The sequence below is a fragment of the Atta colombica genome, unplaced genomic scaffold, assembly GCF_001594045.1.
Source record: "Atta colombica isolate Treedump-2 unplaced genomic scaffold, Acol1.0 scaffold153, whole genome shotgun sequence".
NCBI classification, from domain to species: Eukaryota; Metazoa; Arthropoda; class Insecta; order Hymenoptera; family Formicidae; genus Atta; species Atta colombica.
Genome location: NW_017259243.1, coordinates 1,283,958 through 1,300,025, shown reverse-complemented (window position 1 = coordinate 1,300,025; position 16,068 = coordinate 1,283,958). Strand labels below are relative to the sequence as shown.

General features: G+C 31.3%; 1 protein-coding gene across 1 annotated transcript in view; it reads left to right on the top strand.

The window, feature by feature from the left end:
- Window positions 1–16,068, top strand: part of LOC108685513 (receptor-type guanylate cyclase Gyc76C-like) — a 103,590-nt gene that overhangs the window by 38,937 nt on the left and 48,585 nt on the right. Inside the window, exons 3-4 of the mRNA XM_018190337.1 lie at window positions 2,192–2,579; window positions 14,157–14,354. Coding sequence (XP_018045826.1) covers window positions 2,235–2,579; window positions 14,157–14,354 — 543 coding nt within the window. The 5' untranslated portion in view covers window positions 2,192–2,234. The remainder of the gene's footprint in view (window positions 1–2,191; window positions 2,580–14,156; window positions 14,355–16,068) is intronic.

Sequence of the window (16,068 nt, the reverse complement as noted above, 5' to 3'; positions counted from 1 at the left end):
TACATTTAACTATTATAACCTAATTTTTATTTAAATCATTCATTACTTTTAATTTCGTTTATAACCACGAGCTTCATTTATATGTAAAGGAAGCTCGTGGTTACATTTCTAACAGTGTTCATTATTTAACTTCTGCGGCATCAGCCAGTCATTATCAAAACAAAAGCGATCTGAATAAAACCGTATTTGTCGAAGTTATATCTCTGAAACTATAGTTTATTAGAATATTGATCCTAAAAATATAAACCAAACGCTAAATTCAAGGAAATATTATCTACTAAGAGAAAGTCATCAGGAAACGTCGTTATCCTTACATTTTTCCAAATACACCGTTTTAATATAAATTTATGACTCATATTTTTCAGTCAGAAAATCGCCGCAGAAAACTTTCTTTAAACAATTGTATCTTACACAAAAATTGACGGAGAGAGAGAAAAAAAGCATTTTATGTATAGTAAATTTTATAAGCTTTAATTTGATATACTTCACTTTTTACGTAAGTCCTTTAAAAACTGAAATATTTATTTAAAAAATAACGGAGAACATGTTTTTTAAGAAAATATTGGAAAAAGGTAATTTTTCTCAAAGCTGTTTTTCCAAAAATAAATTTTGGAAAGTGATATGCAAATAGGATCGTAAATATATATATATATATATATATTTACGATCCTATTTGCATATCACGGGATTCTATAGCCGACGCACCCGAGGTAAGACCTCTCGTTTTCGTAATAATTCGTAGCCAACTTTCATTTCACAACCGTTTTTATTTTAAATGTATGCGTAAGACCAGCGGTGTTTTGTGTTTCGCGTCCAATGATTGTTTGTCTCTCTACCTTTCGATATGCCAAATTATATTTTTCCTAACCGAATAGTTCCGAATTATAATGATGACGAATCAATGAATAAACTGAATTTCAGTTTATCCATTGACATATAGTTCAATATTCTTGTTAATGTTAAATAATTTAAGTCTTAAATAATGTTTTTAAATATGAAATCTTGATAATTACGAGACAAATATGTTGTATATGTAATATAATATATCATTTTGAACACCTTCCCGCAAACAAATCTTTTATAGCAATTTTGCCTCCAAAAAGTCTAATTTTCCTATTAGCGTTCTCATGAAAGGCTGTTGTTGTGTAACAGCAATAAATATATATTGAAAATTCTTATAAGTATAAATCGTTACATTCTGTAACATACGCGATATAACTTATTTTATGGAGGAATTTATTGACGCGTAAGCGAGAACGAAATAAACCGTATCTTAAAAAAAAATGTATGCACGTAAATCAGTTTAGTATATGCGTCGCGTAGCAAAATATTATTATAAAAGACTTATTATTAACTAAGCACACAGATGGTACGATGATTTACGCGAATAAATGCAACCTCGCGATAAATGCAGTCAAGCAGGAAGATGTGTTTTACTGTCACTGCCGCAATAGTACCAAGCACGGCCGGTTTCGTACTTATGATGACCACGGAAATTGTATCATTCATTATGCATTCAGTGTACGGATGGATATAAATACATTCAACAGGTTCAACTGCTCAGAAATTAATTATTCAGACACATATCGAGACATATTTTTTTATAGATAGATATAACAAATTTTTGCAGTAGCTAAATTCTATCAAAATCTTTAGCTATTTTTTTCTATTTGATATATCTTTATATTCAAAAAATACATTAATATTGATATTTCATTAATATCTATTGAAACGAAATTTTAATTTAATATCAGTATCTACTTAATGTCTGCGTGTAACATATTTCAATCTTTTAAGTTATTATCACTCAAAAAAGTGATCTTGCAAAACTATAGCGAAAATGATCTAAGTACAAAAAATAGCTGGAATAGATAAATTTCTAACAAGTCTAATTATATAAATAGAATAAATGACAGAGATAGAATTTAGATCTGTGCTATAAATTTTATGCGTATGATATATAATTTTCTATCAAATACAAAAATAGCTATAATTCTAGCTGGAGCAGTAAAATATTTTTTCTATGATCCAGTAATTACTGGATAATAACGGAAAAGCATATATAGAATTATTCGTAGACTAATGTAAACGTTTTCGCGAGCCATTCTTTTAATTCGTTTCATTCAACCATCTCTCAGTCAACCAACTCTCTGAGTATGCACTTTCTTAATGTATTCCTTGAATTTTTCAGGTGAGCGGGAAGGAGGCGCCGCTGACCGGAGACGGCGGCGGCCATGCACTCCGCCCCGCTCCAGCCGCTCCGACAACAACAACAGCTGCAACAATTGCAGCAGCAGCAGCAGCATCACCGAGATAGATTCCGAGCCCTCCTGTTGCTGCTACTGCTGCTTGCTAGCAGTGTGGACTTTGTTAAAACGGAAGCGCCAGAGCAGCGATCAGCATTAATGCAATCGGCATTAATGCGATCAGGAGCAGTTGCCCATCGCAAAAAATGGCCGGAAGATACCGAAGTATCCCCAGTGAATTTGACCATTGGGTATCTTCCGGCTATTAAAGGAGGTCTCAAGGATCGTCAAGGTCTGGCTATTTCCGGAGCTATAACCATAGCCCTGAATGAGGTAAATATTTTTGTTTTATATTTTTAATGTCTTTTCTGGAAGATTATCATTTTTTAGCTTAGTTAACAAATACCAGTATATAATTTCGTTTTTGTGCAATCCCCTTTTGTTAAACATTTATTTATAAATAAATGTATAATATTGTTTGAAATAAATTATTATTTCATTATCATTTTTTAATTTAATTAAAATATATCAGCGTATAATTTTGTTCCGTCTGATCTCCATTTGTTAAATATTAAATTATAAACAAATGAAGATTGATGATAAAATACACTACTGAAGATTTTGTTCATTTTCGATACTTTGTCCCTGTAATTTTTTACTTATTATTAATGTAAAAATTCATTTTTAATTTCTACGCCTCCTATTACGCTATCTGTTGCATTTCGTGTTCTTATTTTAATGTGTTATACATCTTAAGTTTTCATTATTTTCATTATTTTTATTATTCTTATTATTATGTTCATTATTATTCTCATGTATTTACAAAATATTTTTATAAAAAGGTATTCCAAAATATACTTGATGCCGTTTTTTTACATTTTTAATAAGTACGAGAGAGGAAAAAGTGTCGAAAAAGAGTAGTAAAGATTCAGAAAAAGAGTAAAAAATACTGAAAAAACAATATATGGAAAAAATGGAATTAATGCTCTCATATTATGACATATATACAATTGTCAAACGTAATCCAGTTAACAGCATTATAACAGAGACGAGGAGGATGTTAATGAGATGAGCATCATGAATTTATTACTGAAGCAGAATAAACAAAGCAAAAAAGATATTATGAAAAATCATTCCCTTTCGATATTATAAAAAATCATTCCCCTTGAATGCCTCGCATTCTTTATTTCACAACTGCTCCTTGCATCTAATAATAATGTTTAACATTACTTTTTAATACAAGTATGAATATTATTTTCGATATTTTTGTTTATTGAACACGAATCCGTTGGCCAAAATTGGCTATCACATCACAAGTTTAAGAAAAATAGCGTCAAATAAAGTTTTGTCGAATAATAATGTAATCAAATATATACCGTTAAATTTACAGTGTCAAATTAAAACCAATTTGAATTATTTTTAATTACTCCTCTAAGTCGCCACTGTTCCTACTAAAAAAAAGGTTAATTTAATTAAAACTATAGAGTTAAACAATTTAACTCAGAAAATGTATTAAATTTGACTCAAATTTAGGTCATTATTTACTAGACGCATAGGTTAATATAACTCTGTAACTTAGTAAAAAGTAATTCACTATTGTGTCTTAATTTACTAATATTTCTAACCCAACATATATCAAAAACTACTCAGATTTAGGTTAAGTATTAAATATTTTTATCATTATTTTGAGCACACATTAATAATTAAATTAGATTCTTATTCTAGTTATATTTACCTAAATCCGATTCCACCACCATAAGATTAAATTTAATCTCACTTCAATTTACTCTTTTTCTTTTTCTAAGAAAAAAAATAAAGGGAGCAAATTGAAAAGAAATTAAAGTTAATCTTTATATGATGTAGAATCAGACCTAAGTAAATATAATTAGAGTATGAATCTAATTTAACTATCAATATATGTTGTTCACAATAACAATAAGAATTAAACAATTATAAGAACATATAAGAATTAAATCGAGGTTACTATTAAATATATTGATGAAACTGAACTTTAATAAATCATACAAGCACATTTTAATGTAGTTTTAAGTATAAAACGGTATTAACGTGAATATATAATTTATTTCTTAGAATTATACGAAACAAGAAATTAAAAAGAATCTATTAAAAGAATATAAAAACAATAAAATTATAGTTACAGTTTTTCGGATTGTATGCGCATTGCGCACTATATATCTTTAGTCGAATACTTTGTTTCGTAAACATATATAATAATTTTCATTATCAACATGTGTCGTGTTGCTCCGAAACAAATGTTCTGAATACATGTCTTTTGTTCTTTATTTTAAATAAAGAATGCAGTATATAAAGTCCGATATTTTCTCAATACTGTAATACTATTTACTTACAGAAGTAATTGTAACATTTGATTGTGCCAATAAATCAATGCAGTACTGTTCAGCGGCATTTAGAACTTTTTCAATAGTATTTTCTGACATACTATGATTACTGTCATAAGATTGAAGTGTGTTAGAAACTGTAGATTCTTCTACAGTAGAAGAATCTACTGTAGAAACTATAGAACAATCTACAGTTTTTGTTCTTAAGTCATTAGTCGTTAAATTATGTGGAAACAACTCTTGATTGTTCATAAATATCACTAATATTACGATAATTTTTACAATGTCGAATAAAATTAAACACTTTCATAAAGATCTGGTAACAATTACTTTCAGTGCACATAATAACTTCGCGATCAGTAATGCCATGAAATAAACGAATATGTCTACGTAATATTTCAGTTTGGTGGAAGATTTTTGTACACTTTGGACATTTCATTGTTCTGAGTAACAAAATAATTGCGCTTTTAATTCTCGTACAGGAGCTGGAATATTATTTAAGAGCTTATTATTTAAGAGTATCAATTTTATAAAATACAACATCTAAAAATATCACACGTTTTTTGCAGAATTCAGAGTAATCTATATCACAAACAAAATGTATTTTAAAATACAAGTCTACAACTTTTAAAAGAGTCGGCACGTTAATGGCACGATTTTCTATGTTAATAAATACTTATGTTACGTCGAAACTTTTCTCCAATGAACAGAATAAACGATTGTTTTCGACACTTATCTGATTCTAAGCGATCGTTAATCACGACAGTAATTTTGTTGTTGTCTAGGGAAAGAAATATTAGATTTACCAATACAAAATTACATAATTTGTTACTGATAATGAGATATTTGTAATCGACAATATACAAATTGTGTTAAAAATCATTTGAAAAAAGTATCATAGATATTTAATGCAAATTGTGATAATACATAAATTATATAAAGTATTTCTTAAAAAATTGTCAAATATTGAATTACTCACATGAACAACATCGATAAAATGCAATTTAGAAATCTGTAGAGTTGGTTTGATCTTAATGGATTCTTTTTACCCTGTATTTTGATTAAAAGTTTCGGGATTAAAAGTTTGAGGGAGAAGAAATGGAAGCAGTCGTAATTCAGTTACGATCCGGTCAGAATCTGTTTGCAAAATCATATTAAAATAATTACCAAAATAATTTTAAAATCTAAAATAACAATTTAAAAATTTATATATATAACAATTTTTTGTTCTTGCGCAAGCTTTTCAGCTTCTGTGATCACAATTTTTGGCATGAAAGATTAATTTTTCCGAAACCAAACCGAATTCATTACAGAGAGCATCTCTTTGTTGTTGTAAATATCGCACAAATTCTGCGTCTATCTATAAAAGAAATCAAAAGATAATATTAAAGTATCCGTTGTTCTCACTGCTGAATAAAAATCTATTTGACTCTAATACAAATAATTGTGTATATACATATATTTACAATTTCTGAATCTAATAAACAAAGTGTCAAGAATTTCCGTAAGAGTATGTTCCTTTTTAAAAATAAAGATGTCTCTTGCAGATGCAATATCACGCATACGTTCAATTATAATAGATTTTGAGTAGAGTTTTCTTTCAATCATTGTTGCATTTGAAGAATATCTTAACTGATTTCTGTATTTTGTCTAGAACGCTTTATTGTTATCTCTTTATTGTAGTCATCAGATGCTTTTATCTCAAACGCGGTCTTATTTCAAACGCTGCTTTATCTCCGGGATTAAAACGTTTCCTCCAGTTTCTGATTCTTTTATAAGTCCAGATGATGCGCTTCCGTTTCGTCCTTTACAGAATTACTATGTTCCTATACATATAAATTTTAATTCAGCAACTAAAATTTAAAAAAAAATTTTATGTCACTTACATAGCCTCTTCCCTCGTGACCTTTCAAAGATGGAAATTCTATAATTAGTTGTGCTAAACGAGCTTTCCGCGGTATTGGGAAAAGGCCCATATCAATGCTGAAATAAACAGTCGATTAATACATTGTCACACCAGTCAATTTGTTTTTTTTTCTGTTAGCAAGGATAAAATATTCGGATATTTGTTTTGCAATATTTATTGTAGATCGAGATTAACTAAATTCAAAGATGTGTGCACAAGGAGCACAAAAAAGATCGAATGATGGCAATAAATTGACACTTGACTTACAAATGCACTTATTGTTTAATCGATATTGTCACTGGAAGGAATAGAATTAGATAATTCCGAGGGTAAATCCAACTTGAAACATTTCTGCTTATGATAACTTCTATTCAGCTAATAGCTTTGTAAATTTTAATCGTGGACTAGCTGATGGAATGAGAATCTTTATTGTATCCATTTTTAACAATTTTAATGATTTTAATGAAATTCTTGATCAATCTGTTCTTAAGAGTTCTTGTTAAGAGAATTTAATTTATAAGAATACCATAATTAAAATCTTTAATTATTATAATTAAAAATTTTCATTTTTCATTTTCAATTTACTTACTATTATACATTATATGCGTTTTGTTTTTACACTCATTACGTTGTAAGCATCAGTTCATTCTTATTATCTATCTAAATATTAAACAACGAATGATGCTTACAAGCGCAAAACATAATGATGTAGCTGATTCGATGATGTAAATCAAACTTTGGGAATGTTTACAATAATAAAAAAATTTCTTTAATAGTAATATTAAAGAAGCTATTAACTGTGCATTAACACAATATAATAAATACCGGCGTGTTTTAACTTACGACGAAAATTATCTATAAAATCTCCAAATCCCCATTCTTAGTATGTTTTTTCTACATTCATGATGTTGCCCTCAGTTATTATCTCCAAAATTTAAAACAATTTGAATGAAAAGATCACACAATAAGAGCGCGGGCATCGGCAACTACGCAATAAATTCGTGCCCGTATTACACAAGCGCGGACTTGTCCAGATCGATACTTAGCTTGCTGCGGAATATAATGGCGCGTGTATGCTATAATGAATATTATGCACTTGTTGGTATAATATAAAGAATCGAATAGAAAATCATTTTTTGATACAAACAGATTCATGTTAGATTGAAACGATACTCAGAGAACAATATGCGGACATAAGGTGTTTATCATTAAAAACATTTAGACATTATGTTATAAGACATCTTAAAGATAATCTTTAGGATGTTTTATATGTTTGAATTTTAGATATATTGTTCTCTGGATATATTAATATATTGTTTCATGTCATTTTTGTTCGCTGTAGCCAATAAAGAAAGCTTATTTTTACTTATTATAAAGAAAAATAATATTTCCCCTCTTCTCCTCTTCTCTTTGAATTTCTATTTACTAGAAATTATTATTACAAATAGCACTTTACTTTTGGACGATCTTTGATGTACACAATGTGTTATTTGGCGGTATTTCTTACAGCAGTTTGTGTTTATCTCCAACAATAGCTTCACGGCAATTCACGATACTTTACTGTTATTCATATTTTATTAACTGTTGGACGCAGTGACGAAATACAGACATAAAACCAACAAAGAAAATAGAAGAAGTACACAAAGAAGAACTACACTGTGTGCGATCAAAACTGCCGCACCGCATTGAGAGATTATATCAGTGTGTCTTTCATATTCTTTTCGACACAGTTATTATACTTTCAAACTAAACAATTTAACCACAAAAATTGGTTGATTAGATGCAGTTTTTTTTTTTTTAACTATGTGTTTTGTGTCAGCAAAAAGTAGTACGTTTTGACGTATGTATAGGTTAAAAATAACGAAATATCATTTAACTCATGGAATTTGTTTATATTTGACCTTTTTCAATTTAACAATGTAGAATAAAGCTTAAGAGCTGTGCCAACATTTTATCATAGGAGAAAAATATTTCACTCTCCAGTTGCAATTGAAAATTCATTTCACATGGTAAAACATTGGTACAATTTTAAAACAGTTATTAAGATTCGCCCTGTACGTATTTAATTGCATGTCTGCACCATACTTGCATTTCTTCATAAATGTTATGTACAGAAGTGGTGTCGAATGTAATTTTTTTACTTGTTCCGGAATATATCTCCCACAGAGAGTATTGACTGTAGAAATGTTTTACGTGAGTAATCAGAGAAAAAAAGGGGAAAAACCATTTCGTATTGCTACTTTTGACATTATATCGGGATGAGCATGTCAATATCATATCCGATTTTATTTACACGTGTTTACAGGCCAACGTCGTTTTTAAATTGCCAAGCTCGTAATAGTCGACCATTTATGAGTTTTACAGAGAGAATACATTTACGGCAGAAACGCCTCCGGCGTAGGGAATTAAAGCAAAAGGGATATGAAAATCTGTTTCAACTTTCGTTGGCGTTACCTCGCGCAGTTTATTTCGCAGCCATCACTTCTAAAATAAAATTAATTAAATTTGTATCGCGTCAATATCATATTCACGTTTATTCACGAGTGTTATTCGTAGGTTGTTTGCAAATATTATATTTAATAGGGGACAGTAAAATAATTGGACTCAATAAAAATAAGAAAGTGGTAGGAAATAAGAAATCGATCATAAACAAGATCACAAACAGTTACTTAAAATAATAAGTGATATAACTATTTTATTTAAAAATATATATATTTTAAATAATAAACTTCTGACTTTTTCAATATTTTTCGAGCTCGTAGAATGCAGTTTGAGTGTTTACCTCTCGCGGAGAGAATATATTTACGAATAGAAATGCTCGATGAAACAGAGAGAAAAAGAAATAGCAAGGGGAAAAAATTCATTTTGTCTTACTACCTTCGAAATGAAATCACGCTCTCATATGTGAATTTGCTTACTGTTATGTAGTTAGTCATAAGCAAACATCATTTTTAATAACTTTTAAGCTCGTAATAATCGAGCGATTATTTCTCGTAGAGAGAATACATTTACAGTAGAAACGGTCGATGTGTGCGATAAAAGAAAAGAAAAGAAGATTATGAAAAATTATTTCGGATACTTCGTATTCATTATTTTGCAAATGATGCTCGCTACCAATTGCATCTAATAATAAAATTTGTATCGCGAGGTGCACAATATCACATTCGCGTATACGAATTTGTTATAGGTTTTGCAAATGTCATTTTTTTTTTATCTTATAAACCTGTAATAGCCAGACGTATTCATTTTTTGTGAAAAGAATATATTTACAATAGAAATGCACGCTCCATGAGTTTGCAACCAAAGCAAAATGCACGCGATATCTGTAAAATATAAATCCGCTTTAAATGGTATAAAACAGAAAAGCAATAATGTTGCGTTCGTCACGTAATCCCCGTAATCGCGATAATAATTCAAAAGTTCCCTCTGCCAATTACTAGCTGACTAATTCACCAATAATCCGACCTGTTTCATACGTCATATCTCATGCATTATTAAGCGTAACCGGCGAGCCATAGCGGGCGAAAAGTTCTACTCTTCCGTATTTCGGCGCGGCGTGAAAGCGTTCCTTTTTAATCCACGGCTCGTTAAATCGACTTCTTTTATCGAGGAAGCCGGATCAACAGTAGCGACATTGCACGTTAGCGCGCCTTATTATTTATTAATAGAGAAGGCGCGTGCAATTCGCATGCTACATGTGCATGTACACTGGCTGTGCGCGAATGTATAATGAATGCAATTGGCGCGCTTAAAAAAACAGCCGCGCCCATTACGACGCGGGGCAGGCGTCTCTCCCTTGCATCGATTATGCGAAATCGCCAATTAACGCTCGTTCTATTTACTAATATATCGAACCGAGAGTATGGAGCATAGTTCACATCGTGGGAGTGCGTACGGCGAGCGCGAATTCCACGATTTTTATTTCTCATTTTTTTATAACCGCTATGTATCCGCGGGCGAAACCTGAGCGCAAGGTGGTGTTGTTGCACCTGCATCTACATTGCACTTACGATCACGGTGAGCGAACTGAGTATTAAGTAAGACATACACGCTTGTGTACGCGCGCGAACTGCCACTCACGTTTTATTTAGAACAAATTCAAGAGAATAACTTGACGATGTAAAGATACAAAAAAATTCTAATTTCTTCTAAAAGGACGTTTGTAATCGTCGTCTTGAATAAAACATATCGATTATTAATGAGTTTAAAAACCGTCTTAATAAAGAAAATGTGTGTTATCATGTATATTTTTATCATGTGAATTTTTAATAAAAAAAAATACATGCCATTCACGACCGATTGTTTTCAGGAATATATTTTTATAATTGTTACAATAAATTGTTATAGTTATACACACAAGATTTAAGTAATCTGTCTAATAAAATTGTCTTTAAGTAACAAATTAATTTTTTAATTTTGCGAAATATTGTAACATAGATCGTAAGTGTACATAAGTGTGTGTGTGTCTTACTTAAATATTCAGTTCGCTCACCGCGAGTACAATGTAGATACTGGACAACACCACTTTGCGCTCAGGTTTCGCCCGCGGATACATACAGTTATAAAAAATGATAAATAAAAATTGTGGAATTCGCGCTCACCGTACGCACTCCCACGACGTAAACTACCCGCATAGAATATTTTTTGGGATCAGATTAAAATCCAGTCGGATTTCCCAAAAAAATTATGAATTCTGATTGGGATCTATGAAGATTCTGATCAGAAGTATAATGTTTTGTAAACTAGATTCTAAGTGGGAAATCTAAACAGATACTCGAATTTCGTTCTAATGTAAAAATGTATCTTGTAAATTTAATTAAACAAAATGCATTTCACTATATTTAAATTTAGAAGAATGTAAACCAAAATGAATATTTGTGTTTCCTTTATTTTACATCAATAAAATGATTACAGTTGAATTGTTACTTCTGTGTTAATTATTTATAAATGAATTGTATAATACTGTCAACTAAATTAATTTTATTAAATTAATTCGTATAATTTTAACCAAATCAATATATAATATATAAATATAAATAATGTTAATACATTTAAGTAAAAATAAATTAAATAATATTATTTCGATCACAATATTATTTAATCTTAAAAATAAAAAATGAAAGGTAGGATTACTAAGGGTAATTGTGACAGTGAGGGTAAATGTGACATGCATTTGTCAATCTAAGATGAATTTGAGAAGATTTTGGAAAATTTCTACACGGGAAGGTCAAGGAAAAAAAAGAACGGAGGTGAGGACATGGAAGGGAATCCCGGGGCTGGAAAAGAGGTTGACTAGGGGAGAAAGGAGAATGAGGGGAGACAGCGGTGGGTATATGTATGCGTGGGCGGTCACTTTTGCCCTTACAACGCAATGATGGTCGTAGTGACGCAGGAGATGATGGTGGTGGTAATGGTGGTGGTGGTAATAGTGGTGGTGGTAATGGCGATGGCGATAGCGGTGGTGGAGGTAGTGGCAATAACGGTGGCGATGAGCAGGAGCCATGTACCTTTCTTTTTTTATTTCCTCTTTATCTGGCATGTAGCATGCCCGGTCTCACGGTTTCCCATCGATGCGCGGAGGGCCGACAGAGGGAAAAGAGATCCGTAAAATGAATTCGAAAATTCTAAAGCAGGGTGGGAGCCAGCAATCCTGCTCTGTGGCAAAATTAGTTTTTATATTCAAAAATATGAAAAAAAAAAAATGTTACGATTCCCTAAATTAAAAATAATAACAGAGATAAAAAGGACTCGAGAGAATAAGCGCTGTTCAAGGTGCGTTAATTGTTCAAGAATATCTCAATATTCAAATTAAATTTATTGGAGACGATAGAACAAACATAATCGTTAAAACGATAATAAATTCGTACATTTCGTTTAGTTTTCGAACCTTCTTTAGTGAAAAAATTTTTTATATAGATTTTAATTAATGATACAAAAAGAACCATATGAATTTCTGCACTTATTTATTCCGATTTTAAACAGAAAAACAAATTGAAAATGTTTCGTGTAAATTCGCCCTAGTATATGATTTGAGGGGTGAACGCATGTAACGGCTGCGAAATAGGATGCGAGACAGAAATGCGAGAAGATTTTTATGGTATCCCTTTGAAATAAAATCGCTTTGAAACAAAACCACTTTGATATTTGAAATTTTTGAGATCAACACACATCTGCGGTGACGTTTGTATATCGCATTGAAATACCTCGCTTAGAAAGAAACTGCCTGTCCCGTGGAATGTCTTACATGCTTGATAAATACTAGATTGGCTAGCACGTACATTTAATACACGGCAAATTATGCGTCATATGATAACAGGGGTGCATTTACGTGAACAAGGATAGAACTATATTTTATATTAAGTATTACTAACGTTAAGTGAAATGTCGACATTTGAAGGAAGGCTTTTCCTCTCGTTGGATACAAAAAAATAACAATATTCAGCAACTCTCCCCTATATCTTACGCCAAATTATTCCTTTATTAGTTAATAAAACGTATGTCACTTTATCTGACATATTCGAATTTTTTTTGTTATTCTATATCAATAATTTCTTTCATAAACGCTTAATTTTCAAATAACCGATAAAGTCGTCTAATTCCGCCTACGTTCTTCTTATACGTTTGATACTCTATCATTCATTCTCTTTCTTTCTATTAAGAAATTTCCACAAAGTACGCGTGTGCTTTAGAACGTGTAAATTTATTGTACAAGATAATTATGAGATATCACGAATCTTCCTACCGACAACCTTCCTGCTTTGGTTATAGCGGTAATAAATTGTACAGGGAAAACCATGAATAATAGCGTGTATAATTTTATACACCTTACGAAATGTCTAATCTCTATCCTATGGTGTTCATAATTATTAGATGCGAAGGTCCATCTCATAAATTATCACGTGCCATCATTTATATTGTGGATCAATATAAACTTGGCCAGTAGACAAATATATATTAAATAGTATATTTATAAGAAATTATAATTATCAAGCTGATAACTTTTCACTTAATCATTAGTGATATGTATATTCTATATTTTTTAAAAGATTGCTGTAAATTTAAAAGCAAATAAAACATTAAAATATATTAAAATATATTACAGCACATTTTCAGATTATATCGTCTGAAAACTGTTCGAGAAGTCATTCATGCAATTAGAAAGATATCATCGTGAATGAGCCGAATACTTTCTTCGCGAAATCGCGCAATTTGAATCCGCTGAGAAACCGAATTCCGCTAACATTATCAATTACTTTTGTACCTCATCCGTCACGTGTATCGCGGTCTGATCGCATCCACACTTCGAATACAAATATTTAGTTTACTGACTATATGGAAATAGCCCGATACACAAATCTGCTTTAAACGTTTGCACAATACAACCGCATTGACTGTCCGCAAAACGATTTATTGCACGTGCAAACTTTTCAATGGTTTCTGTGGATGGTTATAATTCCAACTCGGGTTGCCAGGCGTGTAAATTGGCGTGTCGACGAAATAACTCTATTCAAAAAACTATTGTTTGAGAATTCACATTTGCGTAACGATGAGTATATATCTTTTATCAGAATCAAAAATTCTTCCGCCTTTGACAGCGCGTTTTTATTTGAAACTAATTGAATGACTATTGTGAATGTGTTTCAGATCAATAATGATCCAAACATTTTACCTAACATAAATCTGGTGATGCGATGGAGCGATACAAGGGGAGAAACTGTCGAAGCTACCAGAGCAATGCTTGACATGATCTGCGACGGGGTCGTGGCCTTCTTCGGACCAGAAGGTACTTGCTTCGTCGAGGCCACAGTCTCTGAGTCTCGCAATATACCCATGATGAGTTACGTAAGTAAATTGTAAGCTTTTACTAGTTTTAAAATCTTTTTTGATCTAATTCTATCGCATGTGTCCGTTAATACGCACGCTATTATATTGTAGATATGATTGTTGTATAATGCGATGTGTGTGTCACGCGATATTAGTGACACTGCATCAATATGTTATTCTCTTTTATGACGTACACCCTAAAAATTGTACTGCATGAACAAGTACAAAGCACAATTTGTAATTTAAAAATTTATACACTTTTATTATAAATTATTTTGTTTGCATTTTTAATTGCGTGAATTTTACATTTGCCGTTTATGTAATTGTAATAAAATTTTTTTACACTGTATGCTATTTTAAGTGTTTAATTTTTAAATATAAAACTGAAAACATGAATTGACTTTTTTATATCTTTTACATATTAAAGCCAATTATACTAAAAAAAAGTTTCATTAGTATAATAATTATTATTTTTAATTTCTTTTAGCTTCATTGTTATAAGAACTTTTAATTATTTGTTACTTAATTATTCTAATTACATTTTATATTTAACTTAAAGACATTATTGTCGAAAAAAACAATGAAAGTAAAGGAGGGTAGGAGAACGGGCTTGATAAATAGATTGTCTCGTGGCATCATTATCGCGGTTTCGTGGGGGCTTGAACAAAGGATTAAAAACAGTTTCCATCGGCGTGAGAACGGCGGGGTTGTAGGGCACTGGCAAGGGTGAAGTTAGGAAAAAAAGGCCGGTGCGCGGGAAGCGATCTAACGAAGGTGGTTGGAGGCAGCGGAGGTGCGCTCGACAAATTGAACACCCACGGGGCGTGACAGTATAATTATGGATCGTGTGTTCTGAAGCTTGTGCGTGTGCATTGGTACGATATGCGTGCTACGTCACGGCGGAGCATGCAACATGGTTGATTCACACGGTGGGATTTGATATTGCCAGTGAGGGAGGGGAGCGAGAGAGAGAGGGAGAAGGGGCGAGAAAGAGAGGGAGAGGGGGAGAGAGAGAGAGAGAGAGAGAGAGAGAGAGAGAGAGAGAGAGAGAGAGAGAGAGAGAACGGTCCGCTAAATTCAGTGGTCTTTAATTTGGAACAAAATACGGATAGGTATATCGTACTTACTCTAAATTAATAGATATCACTGATGTCATCAAATATGCTACTAAATAATTATTAACTATCTACTAATTTAGAGAGTATATATGTTTGCAAATTTACGCGGTGTAGAAAATGTTTGCACGATCAGTATTGCATCTATAAAACTAAACATGTTATTTTTATATAGGAGGAAATCAAATGCTAAATATATATGCGCAATTATCGGATAAATTTAATATTATCATAGCGTAGTATAGTAATATACATACCCGTATGACATATTACGTTAATACATTTTATCGAAACCAATTAAACTTCTTCTGATCAGAACAAAGATTATATTACATTTTTTCTCATCTCATATTTTAAATATTTCTTTTTAAAAAATATATGAATAAAGTAAGGTTGCTACAGAAACTTATAAATTAAAACCTGGAAAAGGTGGAAATTTAAATTGATCATGTGGTGAAAAAAACTTTTCGCCTTTGTCTTCGGTATATATCTTTTTCATTACATCTTCTCAGAACTTCACAGAACTCGTAATCTCTTTATTTGATTATACTGGCACAGTTTATATTCCAGCATTAACTTAGCAATTATTTAATTATATTCAGCGTGTTCAAAATTCA